The sequence below is a fragment of the Ipomoea triloba genome, chromosome 9 (assembly GCF_003576645.1).
Source record: "Ipomoea triloba cultivar NCNSP0323 chromosome 9, ASM357664v1".
In the NCBI taxonomy this organism is placed as follows: Eukaryota; Viridiplantae; Streptophyta; class Magnoliopsida; order Solanales; family Convolvulaceae; genus Ipomoea; species Ipomoea triloba.
In genome coordinates this window covers 14,219,885-14,235,510 of record NC_044924.1, presented here as the reverse complement: position 1 = coordinate 14,235,510, position 15,626 = coordinate 14,219,885, and the positions used below count along the sequence as shown (strand labels likewise).

The window sequence follows — 15,626 nt, the reverse complement described above, 5'->3', positions numbered from 1 at the left end:
CCCCCCCCCCCCCCCCCCCCTTCAAGTAGTAAAATGACTACCATGATAAAATTTTGCTATTACATATTTAATAAAAGAGATGTTTTTATTGTGGCTGGGCCACTTTACAAAATTGTTGGTCTTGATTGGGTGGTGAAAAGTCTAGAGAAGGGGGGGGGGGTTGAATAGACTTTTCTAACAATTAAAAACTTTATAACACTTCAACAAAAGAAATTTCAAGTGAATAAATTCAACTTGAAATGCACAGCGGAATATCGTACGGTAAAGTGCTATAAAATAAAACTGTGTTAAACTGAAGAGATAATCCACATGCAACACGTTGGAATTCCTTGAAATAGCTCAAAGAATATGTATGCAAAGTTTGAAGCACATGCGGATGTGGGAACACACAAACCCAGATGGATAAATCAACACAGTGTAAAAAGGGTTAGTCAGTTAAATATGCAAAGTATGTAAAGTACTGTAAAGTAAAGAGAGGCAAAGATTTATAGTGGTTCAGAGGTGGTGTAATCCTCCTAGTCCACTCTTCTCCTTTCACTCCAAGGAACGAATTCCACTATCTCGTTCACCCAGATACAAATAGTGAAACACCAATGCTACACAAGCACTTCCCGAGCGTCTCGCACAAACCTACACTCAACCACGAGCTTCTTGCACAAAGCTAAGCTCCCGAGCGCCTCACACAAAGCTACGCTCCAACCAAGTGTCTCGCACAAAGCTACACTTAGTTCCCCCGAGTGTCTCGCACATAGCTACACTCCTTTCTACACTCAGTAGAGATGTTTTTGTAAGAAATAAAGATTTCTTCCTCTTAGACTTGAATCTTTTCTATTCAGCACTTAGAACTTGTACATCTTCATGTTTTGCAATTCTTTGTCACCCGTATGCTCTTTTTCACAAGTTCATTCCTTCATCCTCAAGTATGCTTTGCTTTTATAACTTAACAAGTTATTTGCTCGTTGTGAATATTCAAATTTTGAACGTTCACTTGATCTGATTGGTCATGCCAATTTGATCTGATGGCCATACCTCTTAATTAATGACCATACCGTTGATCTGATAACTTTGCCAATTTGATCAGGTAGCTTCTACAATTTGATCTGCAACATTTAATGCCACTGGTAATTTTTGAAAAATTACATCTGCAAATTGCTCACAAAGTCTTCTAATTCGGCTTGATTGATCATTGAAACTTGTAGCCTCCAATTTTTGACTTTGTTGCCTTCACAACTTGATATTAAGCACTTTTGTATTCTTCAGAGCTTGATATTTTTGACTTGTTGCATTTCTTGATTTGATCTTGGCAAGTTGATATTTCAAAATATTTTTCGGGTGATTTTTGCTTGAGTATAAACAATGATCTTCAGAAAATCACCATCTTCAGGCTTCATGTACTGGACCTTCAAAGTATATATGGAACTTGAAAAATGGCTAAGTGTAAGTTCCACTTAATGGCTTCATGTACTGGACCTTCAAAGTGGCTTCATGTACTGGACCTTCAAAGTGTATATGGAACTTGAAAAATGGCTAAGTGTAAGTTCCACTTAATGTTTACTCTCCATGTAGCTCCCAAACTTAGTCTAGCAAGACTAAATGTTTCTACTAGGATTTGAACAGTAAATCAATAAGTAGTGTGCTCAAATCTTTAACCAATGCTTCATATCAACTCATTAATTAATATCACCAAGATAATATATTTGTTCCTTCGTTGCATTGTGTACCAATGCTTCGTATCAACTCATTAATTAATATGAGTAAGATAATATATTTGTTCCTTCTTTGCATTGTGTAGCATATGGTATCAACTCATTAATTAATATCACCAAGATAATATATTTGTTCCTTCTTTGCATTGTGTAGCATATGGTGTAGTGATAGTGTTTCCAAGCTTCCTCCGCCACTTTGACTTCTTTTGATCTTGACTAGCTCCATGGCTAGCTCCACTAGTTCCTTTGACCAAAGACTTGACTTCCTCTTTAGAGTTTTAGCCATGACAAACTAGCTCCACTCCTTGGTCTTCAAGAGCCAAAATGTTCTCAATGAGATTCAAACTCATGCCTTCTAGCATAGATAATCTAAGTTTTGTCCGATGGATCACACATACTCATGTGTATAGTGGAAGCAAACGATTTACAAGTCTCATGACATAATGGACTCTATAACACAATAATTCGAACCATTCTAATGTCATGAACTTGACTTCCGGGTCAACTCACTATACTCTAAAAATAAAATAAGGGGATTTCTAAAATTACAATTTGCCTCATCAAAACTATTACAATTTTATTCCTAACAAAATGAATCATTGGAAATATTTGAGCAGGTGCTTAGCTCTAAGCCACTCCTCCTCCTCACGTAGGGCCTTCTCGGCTATAATATAATATGGACTTGGAGGTCTCTTTTCCCGATTTGCTGACATGCTTTCATGTAGTAGCTTCAACTTATCTTCGGGTTCTTGCGAGCTATCCCAAGTCTAGTCGGGGTTGGGAATTGAGGCATAAGTACTCCATGGACTTATCTTCGGGTCGACCTAGAATAATGTTGTGTGTGCAGCTAATATATATTGACCACCATGAACTCGACCTCCCATTTTTTGACATGGGGAAATGTACCAACCTCCACCGTAAGGGTGATCGAGCCCTTTGTATCAATGGAGTCCCCTGCAAAGCTTAACAACGAGGCCCTCACTTATCCCAATTGCTTTCGTGATAGCCCGAGTTAGGTAAAGTTGTCCTAATACACAACATTAACTGAGTTGCTTGTGTCCACAAACACTTGATGCACCATTACATCGTTAACTTTTACCTTAATTACCAATTATGAAATTTATTAACCTGGGACCCGAATTATTTAATACCAATTAATTAAAGGGAATATAAAGATGTGAAAATACATAAAGATAAAGATATTAGCCTCGGAAGACAATGTTCCTTATATTAAGATGGTTTGTAAAGAAATTACCAAATGATGAAGATAATAAGACAAGGTGAGGTAATAACAAGACAAAATGGATAATTTATACTAAAATCGTCCTTGTATCTGCCCCACGTGAAATGAGTGGGCAGTTACCATCTCCTTTAATTTGACCAAGTCTCGGCTAGCTTACTCATTTCCGGCCTTGAGGCCGGTCTTGGGGGCCCAATTAACTAATACCAACTAATTAGGAACATTTGTTTTTAGATTTTGATGATACGAAATGATAGAAACACTACAACAAAAAAAGATACTACGTCGCCCAATTAATTAGGAACATTTGTTTTTAGATTTTAATGATACCAATTACCACGTTTAATTTGTAAATATTTTTTTTAAATATAAAGACATACGTCGTCGGTTCTAAAAAATTAAAGACATACGACGTCATATGTTTTAAATAATTTTTTTTAAAAAAAATTAAAGATATACAACGTCGGTTCTATATAAAACCGACGTCGTATGTTCTAAATAAAATTTAAAAAAATTCATATATCGCCAAACATATCCAAATGCCCTTACAATTTGTGCAGAACAAAAAGTCAATGTTCAGCGCAAGATAAGTCTTTAACGGTTGAAAAATCTGACAAGCTCACCTACTCTCTGAATTATCCGTCGGTCTCTACACATTGGTCCATAGGTGTTTGAAATCTGTTTTCCTTCTAACGGAACTATTTCAACGTGCCAATAAATACCATTTTCTAAATCAGAAGAATGTGCTAGTCAATTTCAAATATTATCTAAGTGTTCAAAGTTCAAAGCATTCTAGCGACTAGTGTCTAAAAGAGAAGATAGACTACAGCTACAAAGTTCAAATCCAGATTTTAGAGACTTAGGCTGCTTTCAAGTGAAGATCAAGATTCATCAAGCCAAGATCTTCTGCTGGAGAAAGAAGAAAACCCTTTTCTTCAACCTTTGCAATCTCTACTCGGTAGCAGTAGAAAGAGGCGAGTAAACTCGCGTTGAATTGAAAAACTTGGTGGTGGTGTTCACGACTGTATTTAAAGCGTGAACATCAGGGTGTTGTACTGGAGATAGTGCAAACCTTCTTAGGGTTTAAGGAGAAGAGTGGAGTAAGTTGGTTATAGTCGAACCACTATAAAAAAAACTCTCTCTCTCTCTTTATACTACATAAATTCGACCGAACCTAAAATTTTTGATAAGATAAAAATCACGTGCAAAGACATCCAAGGTTAACATAATTTCAGTTGTGCATACTCTCAAAACGTTAAATCTACCTCTCGGTTGATTTAAAGAGTCGTAAAAAATTTTTAAAAATATACAAAAAGTCTATTCACCACCCTCTAGACTTGTACCGTAACCCTAACCGGGACCATCATATAATATCTACTCATCAGTACGTTGTGGTTTGACATGGAAATGCCTCATTAATATCTTATAGAAAATCCATTTTAATTTGGAAAAGAAAGAATGGTACATGTACTAGTAAACATAGAGTAATATGATACAAATATCCCCCAATTTTTTATGACACACTCTAATTAATTTAAAAGAAAAATGACTCAGAACTTTTATTTATTTATTTTTCTCTAGCCAATAAAATCATTACATGTATCATAACTTGCACTTAAAAATTCATGTGTCATTTCCCATAAACTTATAATATACATCAAACACAAAAACACCCATCTCCAGGTGTTTGTTTTGGTTTCTAGCTTCCTAGGAGAGAAGAGAAGTAGGCAAAGTGAAAAGAATTAAAATAATGGGCGTATTAAAATAATGGGCGTATGGAAGATCTGGCCCTGGTCGGTGACAAGTGTCAGGTTGTGAATTGTTAAGTATTTATATTATAGATGATAGATCTGTTACATGGAAAAGTCTCACCGCCCAAACTCTATGTTTGTTTGCATATTTATGGATCGTTGTGAAGTAAAAGAATCTTATATACATATATGCATCAAAAGCAGCTTTAAACACTTTGTTTTGCTGAATGCTGACCTCAATTCTTCACTACTAAGATACGTGTACAACCTCAATGGGTTTGCTTAATTGCACTTATCTCTTGTTGTATAAACACGTATGGTTAAATTAGTTTTTTAATTATAAAAACAGACTAATGTTATCTTTAATTATGTTTTGAAGTGATAATAACATGTGTTTGACATCCTACTTTTTGTGTTTTACATTAATAATCAAAATATATATGTGCAAAATTTAACATTCCTACTCAATTTATTTGTCAAGTTTAATTATTATTTTACTTATCAATTCAACGGTTTCTTTTTCATTTATTTTATTTAATGTTCTCTTATCATTTTTAAATTAAATTTTTTTTTTAAACAATTAATTTTTTTTATTTAATAGTATTTTTAGTGTGATTATAAATATATAAATTTTATACATAACTACTAGCTAGACCAAATATTATGAAAATTTATCAAAAAAATATTATGAAAATTTGAATGCGAATTATTTGAGTCAAACATGATTAACGACCGAACCAAACACATAAAATGAGAGAGTATGAAATTGACTACTAGGAGAGACCAAATTAAATGCCATAATTTAATTATGTCTACCTAATTTCAAATTTTGATGCTTAAAACTCCATATGTCTCATTTTACCGGTCATATTTACTATTTAATTTATTTATTGGTTAATTGGTTAAATTGATTCTTTATTCTTTACTCTTCTTTTTTTTTTGAAAATTTTCTTATTATTTTTAAATTTAAATTTTTTATGTTTAATAGTATTTTTAATGTAGTTTTTAAATATATATAACTTTTATATACTAATACTAAAGTTATCATTATGAGAAATTGAAGTGTACAATTACCATGAATTGTGATGACATCTCGGCTGAGATTATTTGGGCTGAAAATGTTTGAGAAAGCATAGAATATATACTAATTTATAAATAATTATGAGTATTTAAAAAAGAAAAAATTTCAATCAAGACTCATTGATTTAATCAGATACATAAAATGAGACGAGGAATACTAAGTTTCTAAAAAGTAAATTATATTATTGAATAAATAAATTAAAGTTGTTATAATAAATAACTGATTAGTTATAGTTTCCAATAGACAATATTGAGTATATATATAAGCGGGGTGTAGAGATTGCAGAAATGTCTACTCAACATTAACACATCCCATATTCCCATCCAAGTTAGGTTCCAAACATTTAGCAGAGAAAATAATCAAATATGGCAGATGGCTACAATAACTCTTCCCATTCATCTCAGCCCCCATTATTACCACTGCACCTCTGCTTCTTCCTCCTAATACTCTTCACGTTCGTAAGCATCACATGGTACATCAACTACGAGTCCATATTCGAGGGAATTATGGAGCAGATTAAGCTTCTTTTAATGGTGTCGCCATTGCTGCTTCTGCTAGTCGTTCACCTCCTCTCCACGCTCGAGAATTCGTCGGTGTTCTTCTTCCCGTTGCCGCAAAGGGACTCCATCCACCGCGCCGGCGGAACCCCCTGGGGAGTTGCCTTGCTGCTGGTGCTCCTCCTCTTCATGATTTCTTATCAGTCCGATTTTCGTGAACGCTGGTTCCCCCTGCTCGCCAGATGATTCCTTCAATCCGCATATATGCTCCTTGCGATATCATGTAATATAGTTTAATCATTTAATTTATGATCTGATCATGCTTTTTACTTTTTACTCTTTTCTATTTTGTAATATCTATTAGCTTGATAAATGATACTAGTATATGTTATCTTTTATATATATATAATTATTTATAATAATTTCTTAAATAACTAAAGTGTAAGAATGTAATAGTTGACTTGTTACTGAGATGAGCAAACTGAGTTCATAAACTTCATATACTAGGTTCATTATTGTTAATGTGATTTTGAATAGCAATGTTAGTTTTACGGTCGTTAGTTAACCGTTTCAGCTAGCCAACACTACCGTAGAAGTTAAAGAGTGATAATTAAATTCTGAAAGGGAACAAGTGCATTTATATCTTGAAGCCAGAGAGAAAATTCCGCTCTTAGAATGTCATCGTTGGGGTATTTATACAAGAGTATTTGGGCTTAAAGAAGTAAATTCTTTAAAAATATGATTTAGGAAAGTAAATTTAGGGCTGCACAACCTTTATGGTATTTAAACAGATTCCATTTAAGTCAATAACTTCAAATCTCGTCTTGATTTCCTAATTACGTCCAAGGTAACTGTCATCTAATAAGCACCCGGTCGGACACCGCCTCTTGATCGTCTGATCTGTTTGGACGGAGTCATACAGATTTACACAACCTGTTCTGCATGTTGGCTCGCTACTCGGTTGGATAACGAGCTCCTACTGGTATTCTCGGGTCGGGTACCTTAATCGGAGTATCCATGAAAAAATTTGATGCATAAGCTACTTTGGATCAGGCTAATGATAAGCCTCTGCCTCAAATTTAAGGTGATTATATCATTTGTTTAACACTCTTAAATATACAAATCTAAAGAAGCAATTCTACTAGCTAATTTTTACATTCTTACTTTTAAATTTAATTCCTATTACATAATTATTTAACCGGATGAACAAGAACCAAGATCAAATTGAAAGTTGAGGATACAATTTAATTAATGTCAATATTATTGAAGGGATCATTCTATATAAAAATTTTAGTGAGAATTTGTAATTAAGAATTTTGACATTCTTTCGCCCCGACCACCGTCACAGCTCCGTCCGCCTCCGACCACTGCCACAGATCTTCTTCTTCCGTTTTCTCTCCGTTTGAATAAAATAATAGTAGGTAAGTATTGGGGTTTGTGTTGGTAGTCTTGAACTCCCAACCCTACTTTGACTTTACCCACTTTTTATTTTCTCTATTATTGTGTTTTCCTCTCGTTACTTTCACGAGTATTTTCCTCTCGTTACTTTCACGAGCTTTTCATTTTCATTAGCATAAATCGTTTAGTTTGGTTTCGGCAAGTGTGGATCTTATCCTGGGCAACGAGCAAAAAAGAATGATGACGAAGACCCAGATCTTTGATGATGAAGCTTTAAGCTCCCTGAAAGAATATAGCTTCCTAGTTATGAAACAGTCTGCGATTCAAGTTTTCTATAGCATAGTTAGAAAAGTTGTTTCTATGTCTGACTGTAAGGAATGGTTTACCATTTCATTGATTGTAAACGTTTTATGTTATGAATTAATGGAATAGCTACGTTTATCTTAAAAAAAGAATTTTGACATTCTACAAAATTTTAAAATGAAATAATTAAATATCAATGTGTTTAAAAAACAAAACAATGCAACAGATTGACTTGTGATCAAATACAGCCTTACTTCGGTCATGTTAGGGTATCCAAATATTAGATTGTATTCCTTTCGTGCTTCTTCATATTATCTTAGATGATTGCTCGAGCACAGCTTGTCCTAGAAGAGTCTCCATTAGTTGAGTTTTAGTTTGGACCCTCTCCTCCCTCTTCTTAAAACAATTAAAAATAAAATACTAATGATTTATATAGAATTCTCAACTAATTTATATTATTAGGATCCGATTGGGATGGCAACCAACCAATGGGATCAACATTATATTCAGACAAACACCCTTAACTAATTTATTAGGATCGGATTGGGATGGCAACCAACCAATGTGATCAATATTATATTCAAACTAACACCCATAAGTCCATCAAGAGATAGAATGGCTTGGTCGTTTGGGGCGTGTATTTTTATACTGGAGGTCTTGAGTTACCAAAAAAAAAAAAAAACACCCATAGCCATCCATATCTTTTAAGGAAAATGTTATTTCCCCTCCTAAGTTTCCTATAATAGTTTCACCCATTATGCATGCAGTTGTTATAGCGTGGACCATGGTCATAACTGATACTGAAGTTGTGTTGAAAAGGAACTACAGTTGTGCAAAACGAATGTCGTTTCATCCGTCTAGAACTGCAGTTGTGTTGAACTGATACTGCAGTTATGTAGAACTGATACTGCAGTTGTGTTGAACTGATACTGCAGTTGTGTTGAAAGGGAATTGCAGTTGCACGGAACGAATATCGTTTCATCCGTCTGTTTTTATTAATCAAAACGACGTCGTTTTGATTAATGAAAACAGTATAATTTGTGTTATGCATGTGGCTTATACTTATTGGGTGCCATGAATTAACTGACCCCACATATATATAGGGAGGATATAAAAACTAATCATAGTTGTTATCTTATTAAAAGATCTAATAAATCATAAGTAATTTAAAAAATGTGGTGACATTTTTGTAAGACCTTTCCTAATATGGGCCTTAATACTATGGTGCAAGTGGGCTAGGCCCATTAAGCTATAGGTTGGATTGGACATCTAGGTTTAGTCCAATCCACCATATGCCTATATAAGCCTGCATTGATGGGATGCAGGACACACAATCATATAGGCACCTACAGACATGGTACTCACACTGCTCAGAAAATATCAGGACACCATCTAGGGTTCTGAGTCAAGTGTGAGACAAAACGACTAACACAGGCAACACAACAAGGCATCAACTATGGCTGGAGATGAAAACAGTCTATGCTTCCGCTATTACGAGGTTAGGTTACTCGTAGTTTCATTATGTATATGATTAGACAATATTTTGTGATCTTACATTTGGTATCAAGAGCTTTTATAATCTCTGTCTGGTTATTGCCTGGTTGATTGTATTGCCTAAAAATCAACTTTAATTTCATATACATTAAGTATTTTTTGTATATGATTTTTTGGACTGTTAGAAATTTAATATTTGGATTTTTGGATTGTTGAAATATTTTTTTTATTAAAAAAAACTCCTTTTTCTTCCGTCGTTTTTGGCCATGTTTGCCGGTTTTGTTTTTCCCTCCTGTTACGAGGTTGCCGTGAGACACGACGGTGAGCTCGAGGGCGGTGGCGTGCGACTTGGAGTCCCGGGCAATGGCGNAGGAGATGGGCTGGTCCCTCTCCTTCTTCAATCTGCATCTTCGCGTTCTCCTCTCCATAAGGGCGTCAGCGGTGGCGGTGGTTTCCGGTGATGGAGACGGATCGACGGCAGGCGTTCGGAAGCGATGGGCTTCAGGAGGCGTCGCGGCTGAGGACAACGGTGGGCGGCGACGCACAGCGTACGTGGATGACGACGGAGGATGCTTCGATCGGCGCTGCTCGGATCGTCGTAGGCGACGAACACTGCCTCGTAGATCTGCCTCTGCGATTCTTCGTCTTCCTCTGCGATTCTGCTCGGTTCGGCTCGGCGGCTATGGAATCGATGGTAACGGGCGGCGGTTCGGCTATGGTCAACGGCCGTCGGCGGTGCAGTTGATGGACGGTGCTGGTTCGTCAGACGGCTGCTGGTGCTGGATTTTTCCCTGCTTCTTCCCGGACTGCGTCTCTGTCGGCGGTGGTTCTGTTTTTCGGATTCTGGTGACGACGTTGCCGCAACGGCGACAATTGGCCGGTTGTGGCATCTTCCTGCGGTCGCTGCTTCTTCATCGGCGTTAGGTTGGTGACGTACGCAGAAGAGGTGATTGGTACGCTGATTTCTCATTTTAAATTAAATGCAATTATCCTTCTTTATTTAATTTGCCATAAATATTTAGACAATATTTTGTGATCTTACAATTTTTGCAAATAATTTGAACTATATATAAACTAGAAGTAAATTATGCTAAAAGTGCAAGTTACGATTTCATATAAAACAACACAGTGCAAATAAAATGTATTAAAGTTGTAAGTAAAATGTATTAAAAGTGCAACAATATAATATTCACTAAGCAACAATAATAAGTGCACCAAACGTTATCATAAATGCACTAATGTGAAAAGACAAATTACTTGCACTATTAAGTGAAAATGGTTTTACTTTTAAGTGATTTTATATTTGCACTTGTTACTTGCACTTGTAATTAATACATGTTATTTGCACCCAAAGTTCGAGTTATTTACAAAAATGTCACTGCATTTGAAAAAAAAAATTCACATAAAGTACTACAGAAATCACATACAACGTCGGCTAATTAACGTCTGCTAAATAATTAGCCGACGTTATATGTTATTTAAATAATTAAAAATTAAAAAAAAACCCTTTAACGTCGGTTATATGGTAATAACCGACGTTAAAGGTATGCACTTAAAACTACTACACGATACGACGTCGGCTAGGTGTTTAGCCGACTTCGTATCGCAAACGCACACCGTCGACCCTTGATACGACGTCGGCTAGGACATTAGCCGACGTCGTATCACCAAATTCACTTAGCCCCCGCGCAATACGACGTCGGCTAGGACTTTAGCCGACGTCGTATTGCGCCGTATTATCTATACTGGACCTACAACGTCGGTTATTAGTAATAAAGCCAAATCAGTCACCCAAATTTAATTTGAGACCAATTCAACAACCTAAAATTGAACAACGCCAAATCAGTCACCCACTGCCGTCGCCCCCCAAAATTTTAGACCAACTGCCGTCGCTCAACCCATCGCCGCAAAATTCCGTCGCTAAATCTTATAACCTTATTTCCAGCCGCTTCTCTCTCACTCTATGAACTGCAACAGACCGGCGACGAGGTGGGCAATTGCGGCGGCGGAAGCGGAGGTCAGGTAGCACAGAGCAGGTTCGTCTCTCTCACTCTCTCCTTCTCCCTCTCGTTTCCTCTCTCCCTTCCCCGCCGGCAGCATGGAGCAGCACCAGCGGTGGCGAGGCTTCCCGTGGCGGTGGACAGCGCAGCAGGTGGACCTCGGCCATCCCGTTCTCTCTCTTTCTCGACGTAGCAGGCAGCGACGACGGCGGTATGACTCTTGCGGCGTAGCAGCTCCGTGGACCTCCGTCTCTTCCCTGTTATTCTCCTTCTCGCCAATAGCAGACGGGCAGCAACAGTCCAACAGATCGACGCCAGCGGCCTCCTCTATTTCCGGCGACCTTGGTGAGCAGCGACGAGTATATCCCGGGCAGCAACAGATTGACGCCAGCCTCCTCTCGGTAATATTTTGAAATGCTCGCATCCAATTGGGGGTTCCTTAGTATCTAATGTAGAGTTTTCCCTTGTCTTCTTGATAGAGTTCTACATTTACAATCACAATAGAGCATGGGATTGTGTTCAATGCATACTTATGTGTTCTGTTACTAAAACTTGTTTTTTGTTTTCACTACGACATTTTTACCTTTTTGCTTTACAAAATATTAGGAGGAGAGGCGCTTACTTTACGCGGCAATGACTCGTGCCAAGAAAAAACTCTTTATTTTACATGTATTAATGAACTCGAATTGTATGCATTGAACACAATGATTATGGCTTGTATTAATTAATATAGATAATTTTTGATGAACTTGTATTATTAATTATTATCAATTGTGAGATTTATTGCTTTTATTAATTTTGATGTTATAAATATAAATTGTACAGGTTTTGAATGTGATTGTGATAGCTATCTATATTTGAGCAGGTTTTGGGTGTAAATAGAAAAATAAAATGAATATTTTTTTTAAAAAAAATTACCCTACAACGTTGGCTAGTCTTATTAGTCGACGTTGTAGGGTAATTTTTTTGTTTTTAAATTATCTACAACGTCAGCTATTTGTAAAGAGCCGACGTTGTAGGGTATTTTAGTAGTTTTTAAATTACCTACAACATCGGCTATTTGTAAAGAGCTGACGTTGTAGACTATTTTAGTAGTTTTCAAATTACCTACAACGTCGGCTATTTGTAAAGAGCCGACGTTGTACGGTATTTTAGTAGTTTTCAAATTACCTACAACGTCGGCTATTTGTAAATAGCCGACGTTGTAGGGTATTTTATTTGTTTTCAAATTACCTACAACGTTGGCTATTTTAAATAGCCGACGTTGTAGGGTATTTTAGTAGTTTTCAAATTACCTACAACGTCGGCTATTTGTAAAGAGCCGACGTCGTAGGGTATTTTAGTAGTTTCCAAATTACCTACAACGTCGGCTATTTGTAAATAGCCGACGTTGTAGGGTATTTTATTTGTTTTTAAATTACCTACAACGTCGGCTATTTGTAAATAGTCAACGTTGTATGTGTACCTTACAACGTCGGCTAACATTTAGCCGACGTTGTATGTGTACCCTTACAACGTCGGCCAGATCAACGTCGGATTTTAGCCGACGTTAAAGGGTCTATTTAGCCCACGTTAAAAGCTGTCTGTGTAGTAGTGTCCATTAATCTTTTCAGATAGACGGCTCACATATATTAGTTCCTAGTTTTCTCATGTGCCCCAGTTCTCACATAAGCTCCCCCCCCCCCAACCATTATATATATATATATATAGATCGCGTTCAAATGAGAAATATCAGAATGCATGTCATCCGTCCACGTATTCAGATCTAACGGATCATAAACACTAATTTAAAAAAAAATATGGTGGCATTTTCGTAAATAATTGAACATCGAAATGCAAGTAAAATGTATTACAAGTGAAAGTAGCAATTTAATATGGTGCACCTAAAATAAATTCCAAATTCATTCTAGTTTAGAAATATATATATATATATATATATATATATATATATATATATATATATATATATATATTAATTATATATAATATATATAATATATATTAATATTTATTATTTAATTAAAAAACCTTTCAGTTTTTTGGTTCGATTTTTCGGTTCGGTTTGGTTCGGAGTTTTACCCAGCCCTAGTTAGAAAAATGAAATTTATGAGATAAGATAATGTATTTTATGAGTTATGATAATGTAATTTCGACCTATGATTGCCTTCGAATGGGCTTATGACTTGATCTGGCTTGGCCTATTTAGTTAAAGAGCCAGACTTAGGCGTATTTAAAAGCTTAGTTAGCTAAATTAATTATCACACGCACATTGCGCGATTAAACCAATGTCCAATGTGTAGTTTTAAATTTGTGTTCCTTAATTGGTTATAGTAGTCATATACTAATGACATATGTTTCGTGTTTGGCAGGCAATTGAATATCATAGGTAAGGATTTTAATTTCTTCATTGTTTCATAAGTTGATATGGTATAGTGTTTTAAAGATCTTGATTGATTATTGTGCAGTTAGGGCATTCAACAAGAATGGAGAGCATTGAAATGGATTTTTTTAATTTTTTTTACATAATTACTCGTACTTTTCGACCACCCAAAGTGTCGAAAAACAAGAAATGTCATTTTCCACTAACGACCATTTTTTCCGACCACTAAATAATTGTAGATGTTATTTCCAACGGAAATAGCGAGGGGGTTTTTCTAGATACCCCAAGTGGTCAGAAATGTGGTCGGAACAACAGTTTCTGACCAGATTTAAGCGATTTCTGACCACTTTTGGGTGGTTGGAAATTTGTAGATTTCCAGCCATGATAGTGAAATCTAAATGTTAAACGAATCTCTCTTCCCCTATGCTCTTGTCTCTCTATTATTATTTTTGTGTTTTTCGTTTTACTCTATTATATTTAGATTACAATTTTACTCGATTATATTTAATTAGATTGCATCTCGAAACAAAAATATTGAAGGTCCAAATTAAATTATTAGACATAGCTCCTATTTTTAATGGAACGGCTCTAGGTTTTGGATTAAGGGCATTAGAGTGAATCATTATCGTATGGATCATGGTCCATACAAATAAAAAGTACATTTTTTTTAGAAGAAAAAGTACATATAGTACATTTTTAATATACTAAAAATATATTATTTGTGTACGTAAAATGTATTATTTTGTATACTATCAAATAATTTACACTCAGTATACAAATAATATACTTTTAATATATTAAAAATGTAAATGTACAGAAAAATTTGGCTATTAGAGATTATCCTTGTTTGTTTAAATGATACCAAGTAGTATACTTAAATAAATGAAAACAACGCAAGATTTTTATCCAGAAACACAAGATTTTTATGGGCAAGCCAAATAGTTTCACTATTTTATTATGATGTTACATGTAGACATACACATTCTCTTGAAAATCATTAATGGAGGTTTGCCTTGATGAAGTAGATGAAACAAAATATGAGGAAAAAAAATAAGGAAAACAGTAGAGAATTATAATTACACCTTTTTTTTAGAGTCTAACCAGACAGTAGTTATTTTAGGATCCCTCCTTTTATCTTTTTATTCAATATTTCAACCCCTAAACTAGTTAATAAGTTTTATCCCAAATTTCAATGGCCAAACTAGTTAAGTTTTACTCCAAAACTCTCACAATATTTCAACCTCTAAACTAGTTAATAAGTTTTACACAAATTTCAACCGCCAAACTAGTTAAGTTTTACTCCAAAGCTCTCATAATATTTCAACCGCAAAAGTAGTTAATAAGTTTTACCCAAACTAGTATTTTCATCCGATGTGCGATGCATGGAATGAATTTGTTATAATATATTAAGAATATTTGGATCGTCAACCGCCAAACTAGTTAAGTTTACACCAAAGCTCGGATTTGTTATAATATATTAAGAATATTTGGATCGTCAACCGCCAAACTAATTAAGGTTTACACCAAAGCTCTCACACCACAACTTTTGCAGGATCATGAAAGAGTAACATAATCTTAACATTAATGTTCTTTATTAATTAAACTCAAAAGCTCTCATTTAGTAACAATGTATCCAAAACAGATAAACTATTAAAATTAATTATGTAAATAGATAGACTAATCACGGAGTAAAGGACCAAAATTATTTTAAAGAGAATTATACAAGTCAGTATATCACATAGTCAATAATTTTAAAAAGAACCGTACAAATCAGTA

At 35.3% G+C, this 15,626-nt stretch overlaps 1 protein-coding gene across 1 annotated transcript; it reads left to right on the top strand.

Annotated features, from left to right (window-relative positions):
* Positions 1-6,071: 6,071 nt before the first annotated feature.
* Positions 6,072-6,774, top strand: LOC116030685. The gene has a single exon (XM_031273000.1). It carries the CDS (start codon positions 6,144-6,146, stop codon positions 6,519-6,521), a length of 378 nt encoding a protein of 125 aa, XP_031128860.1. The 5' UTR covers positions 6,072-6,143; the 3' UTR covers positions 6,522-6,774.
* The last annotated feature ends 8,852 nt before the right edge of the window (positions 6,775-15,626 follow it).

Coding starts and splice junctions, on each gene's coding strand:
- LOC116030685 (XM_031273000.1), top strand. CDS start 6,144: ATGGCAGATGGCTACAATAACTCTTCCCATTCATCTCAGCCCCCATTA.